The sequence below is a fragment of the Ammodytes marinus genome (assembly GCF_949987685.1).
Source record: "Ammodytes marinus genome assembly, chromosome: 12".
NCBI lineage: Eukaryota > Metazoa > Chordata > Actinopteri > Uranoscopiformes > Ammodytidae > Ammodytes > Ammodytes marinus.
The window spans coordinates 13,472,101-13,483,160 of record NC_137216.1 but is presented as its reverse complement, the minus strand read 5'-3'; the positions used below and the strand labels follow the sequence as shown (position 1 = coordinate 13,483,160).

At 40.9% G+C, this 11,060-nt stretch overlaps 1 protein-coding gene across 1 annotated transcript; it reads right to left on the bottom strand.

Moving 5' to 3' along the window:
• Positions 1-126: 126 nt before the first annotated feature.
• Positions 127-10,546, bottom strand: LOC307258285 (uncharacterized protein). The gene is made up of 11 exons (XM_080037785.1): positions 10,410-10,546; positions 8,769-9,008; positions 8,201-8,318; positions 6,894-7,046; positions 6,560-6,754; positions 5,250-5,323; positions 4,739-4,936; positions 4,275-4,412; positions 4,075-4,164; positions 2,817-2,960; positions 127-2,572 (listed from the first exon to the last, which is right to left on the bottom strand). Exons 2-11 carry the CDS (start codon positions 9,006-9,008, stop codon positions 2,444-2,446), a joined length of 1,479 nt encoding a protein of 492 aa, XP_079893911.1. The 5' UTR covers positions 10,410-10,546; the 3' UTR covers positions 127-2,443.
• Positions 10,547-11,060: the final 514 nt, after the last annotated feature.

Here is an 11,060-nt window from a genome sequence, read left to right as displayed (position 1 = left end):
ATTCCCTTAAACAACCAAAGTGTCCTCTGCTAACGAGCAGGCATGCAATACGATACTACAGAAAGACAGCAGAGACTCGTAGTATATTTTTTTTTTTTTTTACTTCAGCATTGCATATTTCCTATTCATAAACATACTGCTACATATTAATCCCAGGAAAGAGGAAAATAGAATAACATTAGAATTGCTTATTTAAAAAAAAAAAAGGTTTTGCATCACGTTTTACATGAGGTAATTTTGAGAAAAGGACAATGGTGGTATATCTACGCAAATACAACCCTTTAGTTCAGTTAATTTTAGCTGACAGATTCTTCCCCTTTGTCCTACTCAGTCAGTTACTCAATGGAGTGAAGTAAAGGAGAGTGTGAACCGATAGCTGAAGGCCTGTGTTCTCAGACAGGGGGATGTGTTCATCCTATTGCATATTTTACTTAACAGTAATTATAGCTGGCTTTACAGAACACTCAATAACACTTTTTTTTTCTGTTGCTACAGGCCAGCATTTAAGATTGAAGGTTTTCATTATCATGCAGCAAAATGCATTCCAGTTTTTAGACATGCTCATTCAACCATATGCTTTAGTGCTGTGGTGCTTATAGCTTAAAGCCAATTAAACAGTTATACTAATGTTCATGTAACAATGTATTTGCAAAGGATAATGAACTGTGCAGAATGAGAAAAAATGAACACTATTCACAACATGCAGCATACAGTGATGACCAATTGAGTTGTCCTATCAAACAACTTCAGTCTTTGCTCTCACATTTTCCTTTAACCTGAGATCAGAAAATAATTTCAATTATTGAAACAGTGTCCCTTAAAGATACATTTTTTAAGCCCAACACTACTTATAATCCTATGAAGTAATCATATTAACTTTAATGTGTGGCCATCACACTGGAAATAGTGTTAAAAAAACAAATCTTACAAACATTTAAGGCTGGGTAGATTTCAGTGTTGGCAAAATAAAAGGATACTGTACAGTTTTAAATGACTATTTGAGCAAGTGAACACACCAAAAATCCCCAAACTCTAAGAAAGACTTCAATTGCTACATTAAATTATATTTGTGACTTGATATGGATATTTCAAATATATTCAAGACTGTTCATACATACACCCTGGAATAAATATAAATAGTAAGATAAACACAGCCCATTATTCTCATCGATAGAACCAACATTTTTCCTTTGTGAAAAAAAGTACAAATATGTCTCAACAGGATTCGAAGTTGGTGATAAACATGCAAAGTGTCAGAGTGCATTTGAAATGTGTGTACTTTTTGATAAATATATTCCAATGATGGAGAATATCACGATATATTTGAATAAATAAACTGTTAAAAACACAGCCATAGCACTTCTTTCTGATTCAAAATGGAAGACCTGGATCAAGAGGAGGAAGGGGTGCAAACCATGTAGGTTCTACATGGGGGGGGGGGGGGGGGAAGTAACAAAAAACTACTAGGGTTAACAAATGTAAAACTGATAATGCTAACGTCTGAGTGCTCTAAATGAGTGACTGTTATATTGTTTATATGCAAGGACTGGATCCTACTAAAGGATGCTGTCCACAAAGATAGTGGCTACAGAGGATACAGCCCCTGCCCCCATACTACAGTTCCAGTCCAACAAAGTGCCATTCGATGGGGAGAATAAGTGACAGTAGCAGCAACCGAACCAGATTGTCTTTGTCCAATGTCTTAACAAAATCTGCAATGGCTAACATCTTTACAGCATAAAGCAGAGAAGTATTTATATTTTAGTATTTAATATCCACTGGGCGACAGTTGCCAGACTAATGATCTATTAGATAGTACAAATAATTTCCATCTGTAGGGTAAAAATGGCACTGAAATGAAGGACCAGCTTTGTGGAGAATCTGACGCCTGCTTTTACTTGAATGCCTAAGGGTTGTGAGTTCAAAGGGTTTTGATAAGGCTTATCAAGGCAGTATTTTCGGATATTGTCAGCTCGGATCAAAAGGTCTACATACGAGTGTCGTATTGAAGTGAAGATTGTGATAATCTGACTCCTGAGTTGCTGACTCTTTTTTTAAAGACTAGGACTGGAGAACATGGAAGCATTATTGATGATAAATGTACATACGTTTCTGTGTGCAACTTGGATTTCTAAAATAGGCTTTCTGTCGTAATTACTTCAAAACCGATCCAACTTGATATGTACAACTGGTATACAGTACATGACTTCTGAAGGCCTTCAAGCTTGGATAGGCCTACAAGAGATGTAACGGTACAGTGCAAATGCGCCCCTCTCCCCACTCTGGGTTTACTGTTTGTTTTGCATAAAAATCATTTGCGCCGTTGAGGACCTGTGGGCTGCCTGGATGCAGTAGAAAGTGGACAGACGCAAAGAGACCGAGAATATAGCTGGACTAGTGTATGAGCTGGACGTGTAGGTGTGTGTGTGTGTGTGTTGCATGCTCAGTGGGAACTGTTGGTGCTCCAGTCGTAGGGGAGGAAGGTGACTTTGGCCTTCCCAGCAGAGATGACTCCCTGCAGGCTGCTCTTCTTCGGGGAGTCGCCCATGTGCTCCAACACCCACTTCAGCAGCTACAGGACAGACAGCGTGGAGGAGAAAACTCAAGGTTATTGGTGTGATATTAGTATTTATATATCATCTCTTTTCACCAGTGTGTATCTGTTTTTACCATGGCTTGTGACATTGAGCCATGCTAAGATGCTGATTTTTACTACTTAATGTGTACAGTAGTGAAAAGATCGTATGTTTCCGCAAATGCACACACACACACACACACACACACACACACACACACACACACACTACGAAGCCTACCTTCTCGTCAGTGCCTCCAAAGTCAGCTTTGTACCACTTGAATATCTGACTGAGTCGCACTTCTTTCTTCACAGAATCCACCATACAGGCATCGTCGTTCTCCAGGAAGGCCTCAGCTGCTATGAGGAGCTGGCTGTCAATGTCCTAATAAGGTAAAGTGGAGTGGAATTGACTTCAGGCCATTCATGCTCTTATGAACACATTTTTTTTCTTTATTTGACTGTGTGGAGAGACTGAGATGAAATGGGGTAGGGAGGGCAATGACATGCAGAGAACGACCCCAGTCAGGAATTGCATGAATTTAGCACAACACTGATAACTGAATACTCTGGCTCAATAAATACAAAAGTTGTATTAATCCATCCATTTGAGTCTGTACAATGTAACACCAGTACACAGGTCAGTTTATAGTGGTTTACTGCATTGTTACTGTAGTACCGTATTTTCCGCACCACAAGGCGCACTCAAAAGCCTTTCATTTTCTCAAAACCCGACAGTGCGCCTTATAATCCGGAGCGCCTTATATATGGATCAATTGGTTAATTGGTTGATCTATACTGGTTGTGCACGGCGCTCAAGGCGCTCTGTCAAAATGTTTCAGTATGAAAAACCAATAAAAACAATTTAATAATAATAAACTGTTTCAGTACTATTTTGTATGTGGAATAAAATAAACATAAAATAAACATAAACATAAACAGTACGACTGGTAAACTACAAAGCTGCACCTCTTGCAGCATTACGGCTACCGTAGTCAGTAAACTTTTATTTTGAAGCAGAAACACTAACAGACCTGTCAGTGTTTGCACCATGGGCAGAGGATCATATATCCCCGCTGACAGAGCAGTCGAGCCGGCATTACCCAGGCATCGCTTGACAGGCTCACGGGGTTAGCAGCCGAGCTAGCGGGGCAGTTCGGCTGCTATCCCCTCGGGCTGTTTTGTTGACATTCCCTTTAGCACAGCTCCATTTAGTGGATGCATAACGCAACCCCAGTCAAACGTTTGACTGCAGTATCTTCTATTCTATGCGCCTTATAATCCGGGCGCCCTATATATGAAAACAATTCTAAAATAGGCCATTCATTGAAGGTGCACCTTATAATCCGGTGCGCCTTACAGTGCGGAAAATACGGTATTTTAATCAATAAGAGATCATTACACAACCAAGGCAAACTGAAAGTAACAGCAGTACTGGTAAATATTATCCATAAAGAAAATTAACCAAATTTATGAAAGCATGTTTGAAATCTTCTCACCTGTGGTATGTATGTTTTAATTGGTGGGCAGCCCTTTGCGCCACAGTTCAGGGCAAAGTGAATGAGGGGCTCAGCATGTGGAAGGGCCACCTAGTGGACAACATGGGGAAGTAGTGTCAACATTGCATTAGTGAATGCACAGTAGCACAGTGAGTGATTGGTCAAATGTTCAGGTGTGATTGAACAGAAGGCCTGCATACTTGTAGTCGTGGGTCTGTTTTGGAGAAGGGCCGTAGCAGCTGTGCGACCCCTTTTCTGTTCCCTCTCAGAACGCCGTTCTCAATGTCCTGTAATGTGTACACCTCGCCTCCAATCAGGTAGCTCACATAGTTGAAAAACTAGAGAATGGGAGAGAAATACATATTTGTAATGTAATTTCATCCTTTCTTGTTGATGTTGATTCAGACCATCTTGAAATGGTAACCCGTTTGCCCACAGGATGAAAAAGAAAAAGTTAAGATAACATGAACAACCATGCCCTTCTTACAAAAAGCCTATAACTACATTTGGACCTTTTCTGATCATTTACAAAACCTTAACATAAGGATACCATGAAATGCTGCAGATAGGCTTAGGGATTCCGGGAACAGGGACTACTGATGTACTGTAAGGGTTTTTGGGAAACACTGTATCACACTATATTAGTGCAGCTGTGTGATCCTACTCTGTATCGTTGCCACATGTTGGTGGGGGCCCCCAGGCGCAGGTATCCATGGATGACCAAGGCATTGTAGATGTTGATGAAGAAGGCCAGCTTCTCCTCCCGAGTCAGTGACAGCAGCTCCACCCTCTGCAGCTGAATGGCCAGCTCGCAGTAACGCTCAAAGGAAGAGTCCACCATCATGCCTTTGTAGTCCACAGACTGTGGGAGCAAGGAACACACACCCACACACATTTGTTTTTGCCATACCAATGTAAAGCCATGTAGTAAAACTTTTAAATTAACACGTCTCATGAAAGGTTTTATAGACTAAAGAGCACGAGCTGAAGGTGTGTGTGCAGCTCTCTGCTTCATATATGGACACTGAACATCAAAGGGAAAACAAATGACTCGCACAACGCAACAGTTAGCAAAGTATGACACACAATCTGAACCCTGCATTTCTCAAACAACAAAACATCCGGATGAGTACACACAGTCTGCGTCAGAAGCCAAGAATTAATGAGGACATTACCTTGCCATCAGCAGAGAGATGCTCCGAGAACAATTTCAGAATCATCTCCCGTAAAAGCAAAGAGAGCTCAGAGGCTGAAAGAGAGAGAGAGAGGGACAGAGAGAGAAAGAGAGAGAGAGAGAGTGCTGGATTAATGTTTGATACATTTATATTTTTGTGGTGAGACAAAACCAAAAAAAAAATACTGAATGTTAAGATTGTTGATTTACTATAAGCAACTGTGATTGAACCTTGATCTCACAGAACCTTGACAAAAGGATCTTTTTAAAAAGACAATGTTTTGTAGTCAAGGAAAATCAACGCGGTTCATAGCTGGATTTCAAAACATTAACAGAGAGCTAAGGGGGGGGGGGGGGGGGGAAATCAGTAAGTTTACATTTAAAATAGCTATTTTCCAATAAAACCACAGGAAAAGAAACAGCAAAAAAAAAATAATTCTAAAGATCCACCTAACCATGATGTTGTACAAATGAGATTATTACTGGGAATGTTACCTGTAAGAAAGGGAAGCATTGCAGAAAAGTTCAAGGGAAACGCGGCACAATAAGCATACACCACACCGAAAGCCACCAAACCAGTGATAGGCTCACCTCTGGGTTGTACAGCACATATTTGCTTGTTAGATTGCCTGTAGAGATGTGCAACATTCAGCTAGCAATACAACAATACAGAGACAGCCGGCCATGTGTCTTACCAACACCAATACAGAACAATTAACCTTTGAGAAGAAACCAAAACCTAACTAGTATTCATTAATGTCAGAAGATGACACCACCACCACCAGGGCTTCAATGAGATATATTTTCAGGACAATTTTTCTTCTCCTGTCAGAATGAACTGATCAACTCCCAACACTATTAAGACTGATTTTAACAAAATGTGTTTAATACAACATTGTAACAAACATATTGAAATTAGTGATCAATAAACAAATTAGAATACTATCTATCTAGTCAGCTTTCAAACGCATTTCTCTGTCTTCAACTATGATAAGGTTTCCTTCTCTTCAAAAATATAACAGGAAATGATCTGGTCAGGAACAGACTATCAAACCAGTATCATAGCCATCAAACAGGAGGAGGAAGGTACTGATGGAAAAATGCAAATAACCCTTACCACCACACAAAGATCACTGATATGACACACAAACCCACGCCGACCCAAAAAGGATAGTGTCCCAAGCCAGCAGCAAGGAAAAGACAGGGGGTTAAAAAGAGAGAGAGAGAGAGCACTGGAGGACACAACACCAGCCAGTCAGTTATATGAGCGTGGTTGCTTGCTTCCATAGCTCTGTCTGGTCCTAAACCTACCCTGGATGGGACTGCAGGCTGCCGTCTGTCCTGCGTTGAGGGCGGAATGAGGGTCATCCTCCAGCAGCCTGTACAGTGTGTCCATGGGAGTTTTCCCTTCTGCAAAACTGCAATCCTTCTGCCCACAGCCACGCACACTCACCATGTACTTCTTCTGCAACAATGCTTGGCCAGTAGTAAAGGCCTCAGCCCTGGCTAGCACACACACACACACACACACACACACACACACGGCGACAGTCAAGGATTTGACCTCCCTTTGTAAAAGGACACTTTGAGATAGTACAATGGAGTTTTCCAGATTGTTCTCAAAACTCCCACAACCTTTACTTACCCATGCCCTTCTCTGTCTGGAGCCAGTCAACCAGTTGATCACCTGTGAAGCTCTTTTTGTATAAAGTCAGTCCCCTCCTATGATTGGCAATCACACTGCCATGTTTGAAGTCCTCTACCAGGTTCGCCAACTCATCTCTCTCACAATGAAAGTCTGTGCCGAAGCCACGCATGGACAAACACACACATGATGATCACACACTTGCATGTATGGAAGAATGTGTGAGACTATAAAGTCCAGCATGTGTGTGCACAGTAAGACTTGTTCTATGCTGAGGGACAGTAAGCCTTCTTCATATTGGAGAGGCCTTCTCATCCCATCTAATCAAATCCACAGTTCTTCAAATGTTAGAAGCAGTTGATACCAAGCACTAGTTGCTAGCACTTCATCAAGGTGAACACTGAATGAAATCATTTCTGCACAAAGGTTGTATACGCGCCTCTTTGGATAGACTTTGCATACACAGTAGGAAGCTTTAATAATCACAATGAGTTACTGTGAGGCAGCCTGGTGCTGCAGGGCTCATCTAGTATCTTCTATCGTGTTTCCTCTATCAAATGGCCTTAGTGACTTCAGATAAGGACACACACACACCTGCTCTAACCAAAATATATACCACTATGCTACTACCATACTGCCATTCATTTTTTGAAATTTGAATCCCATTTCTGGCAGACCAAATTAGTCTGAAGCTGATCCTTTTTTCAAACAAATCCTTCAACATTATGAATGTTGAATGAATCCACCCCAATAACAGAAACCATCGCACACTAACGGTGAAACACATCATGCACTGTGCATTAAAGGTGGAGTCAGTGATTCTGGAGAACGCTTAGTCAAGATCAGTGAATCTCTTCTCACGATCAGCCACCTGTGTATACTGTGTGCGCGCCGAAAAATGTATTAGGTGTTAATACAAAGCCTATAATGTATAGTGCAATAGGCTCTGTAAATGGGCATGTAAACAAAGGGGCCCGGACCAATCCATTGTAGGTAGCAACATACCGGTTTACAGAGCCTAGGCTGTGTGTTAACACCAGTTTCTTTTTCAGCACACACACAGTACAGGATCCTTGGGAGATATTCACTGATTTTGACAACAAGCATTCTTGAGGATCGCTGACTCCACCTTTAAAGACAGTTTAAGGCATGTAGGATTGAGTGGTTTTTTTTCTGCACATCATTTCTCATCCTTGATTTAATTTGCTGTCTGTTTCCACATGTGGAAGAAGCTATGGTGTGATTTGCTGAGTTGATCTGTCCTACTGGTGATCTGGAAGAAGCAACAACTCCAATAGATCCCTCACCTTGGTCTGCCTCCCCGGCCGTCTCCTCCGAGTGGCTCTCCTCTGGTAGCGGTGGAGCGTCTGCTGGAAGAGGCTCCTTCTTCACCAGATTGACCAACCTCTGAAGCTCTTCTGGAGCCTGAGGAAGGTGGACAGATCAACAGACACGTACATGTTTAAAACACTATTTAAATCAAACAGATCATTGGTATTTTCTGACACTTAAAGCTATAGTGCATAACTTATGTCGCCCTCGTGAGGAATTATGAGCATATACAACCACACTGTCTGCCTGCGCATCCACTACATGAGGTAAGCCTTCGGTGATCGCCCATGGATTCTATACGTTACCGTACATCCAGGTGTTTTCTTAGCCGTAGAGTCAATACAATACAGAGGGAGTTTTGTGGAGCTGATGAGTGTAATCAATCTGGTGTCAACTCGTTTGGCGATGGCTTGGAATGTAACCGACTTTCATTAATATGAAGTTACGCACTGCAGCTTTAAGAAATACACATTGCACTAAGGTTCAGTAGTGAAATGGAGAAGCAGGCGGTTTAGGTGCGTCATCACCAATGCAACTCCTCACCAGCTTCTGTAGGTCATCGTTGCCTCCGACGTGAACGTTGTTAAAGAAGATCTGAGGGACTGAGCTTCTTCCAGTCAGCTCCTTCACCCTGGCTCTCAGCTCTGGATGTCTCCCCAAGTCCACATCACACACTGGTACTCCCAGGCGCCCCAGGGTGGCCTTAGCATGCACACAGTGAGGGCAGCCCTGGATTGAGTACACTGTTACTCTGCCCAGAGACTTGCTCTCACACTCTTCCATCTGCAGCAATGATAGAAAAACAAACAAAGTACAAATAAGGATAATGTTAGGATTGGGCTCGGCTCACCAGAGGAAATTGTCAAAGCTCCATGCAGCGACCGTCTGCTCAACATCTGTACATTGTGCAATTTCTTTTAAATCCAAAGTCTTCCTCTTCCTGCTATTTGGTATTGAGCAAGGGGGGGAATTACCCCTTGTGTGGCTAAAGTAGGTGCTTTAGCCACACATTAACTAAGCTGTGTTGAACATGAAGTACATTGTCTTATTTGACAGACACTTTTGGACTGAATCAAGCCTCAAACTACTGTCCTTCATATGTTTGATGGTGGTTTTACATTGGGCTTAATCTGCATAAAATGTTGACCTATTGAAGAAAGCATAAAAGCTTTATTTATTTAGGTTAACGCTGTGTGTGTGTGTGTGTGTGTGTGTGTGTGTGTGTGTGTGTGTGTGTGTGTGTGTGTGTGTGTGTGTGTGTGTGTGTGTGTGTGTGTGTGTGTAGATGTAAAAGTACATTTATGGGCATAGATTTGAGATTATGTTGTGTAGGCCTACTACTGTGTGTATACAGATATACATTTGATAACAAAATAATCTGAAATTTAAATTGTTGGATTCATTATAACCTCCTCTTCTCATGAGATCTGGCAAGAAACTCCTTTACTATGACTTGGGAAATAGTCGTGCAATTTCCTCCCAGCTCATTTTTCTCAACATTTTACCGGTGTCGAAAGAAGTTAATGTGCGTGACAACTGTGTGAAATGTTCGCAAGCTATTTTTCGTTCAAACAGTTCCTCATTCATTTATACCACAACTTTAGGGTTAGGCATATCTGGTGCCAAATCAAACCACACCTTGTTTAGTCTGTCAAAATAAGTCAAGCTCCAACGACTTTTCCCGATATACAACCAGTTTTGACCTTATCTAATCTTGGTATTTTTTTTTTAGTTCCCCTGTACATTGGTTGTAGGCTACTATAGGCTTTCTGATACAGTAACTTTGTTCCGATATGTAATGGAATATCTGGAGATTTTATTAATTATTCAAATCAGAAAGTAAAAGCAAATTGTAAATTGTAACTTACCGTTTGAGGCAAAGTCTTTAATGTAATTTAAAGGCGTGTAACCGTGGAAAAGAAGCAAGGTTATATTTAATTCCCCATGTTTTGAATGGAATCAGGGATGAGAATACATGTTATTTTATATAACTAACAGCAATTTTACTGACACAACTAATACTAATGATTGAACAAATACACAACCCTTTTGGTGAGATAAGAGTAGCTCTATTTAACGCCGGTTAAGCCTAAACCGGTTTACGTTAAATGATAGGAATGGCGTTAACAAGCTAATGTAGACAGGACACATGAGCAAATTGTAATTGTAATAACGGTACGATACCTTTCGGCGACTGGAGGCTCAATTTTAACTCGCGCAGCTGGTCCCTTTAGTCGAGTTAACTAAAACATCTTAATAAATTCACACGCTATTCGTGAGGGTGCATGTCTTGCAGGACAATGATCCAGCTGCACTCACAGTACATCCTCAGTGCGAAGGATAGCCCATATTAGCTGCTCCTGGTCAGCTAGCTATTTGTTCCTGTGAGGCATTCAGGAGCTCCTCGTAAACTACACACTCTAGCACTGTTGAACCATGAACTGAACTCTACAAACCTCGGCTCAATATGCTTGACATGACAGAAGATTATTGCCTTTGTGAACTCCATTCTGACGTGTTTCATGCTTTAATCAGCAGGTTACATTGTTAGTGAAGTGATCTGCAAGCCATGAGCAAAGTCATTTTGAAAAACCCACAGAGCAATCAAAAGCAGTTTTATTATACACAATAAAACTGCTATATATAATATAATAATATTTCATTTAACTTTTGAATATAATCATAATAATATAATATAATAAAACAAAACATTGTGGCACGTATTGATTTTGGTTTTCATATAAACATTCAACTTCTTATTGAATAAAAATAGAGAAACAAGTGAACATCATGATACTTGAGTAGGTGTTTTTTTATTGTTACCTATTTAAACTT

Excerpts from the sequence above, each read along its gene's own strand:
- LOC307258285 (XM_080037785.1), bottom strand. The coding sequence starts at position 9,008 with ATGGAAGAGTGTGAGAGCAAGTCTCTGGGCAGAGTAACAGTGTACTCA. Across the intron at positions 5,324-6,559 it reads AGCCTGCAGTCCCATCCAGG|CCTCTGAGCTCTCTTTGCTT; the intron begins GTAGGTTTAGGA and ends TCTCTCTTTCAG. Across the intron at positions 4,413-4,738 it reads ACATGTGGCAACGATACAGA|TTTTTCAACTATGTGAGCTA; the intron begins GTAGGATCACAC and ends CCCATTCTCTAG.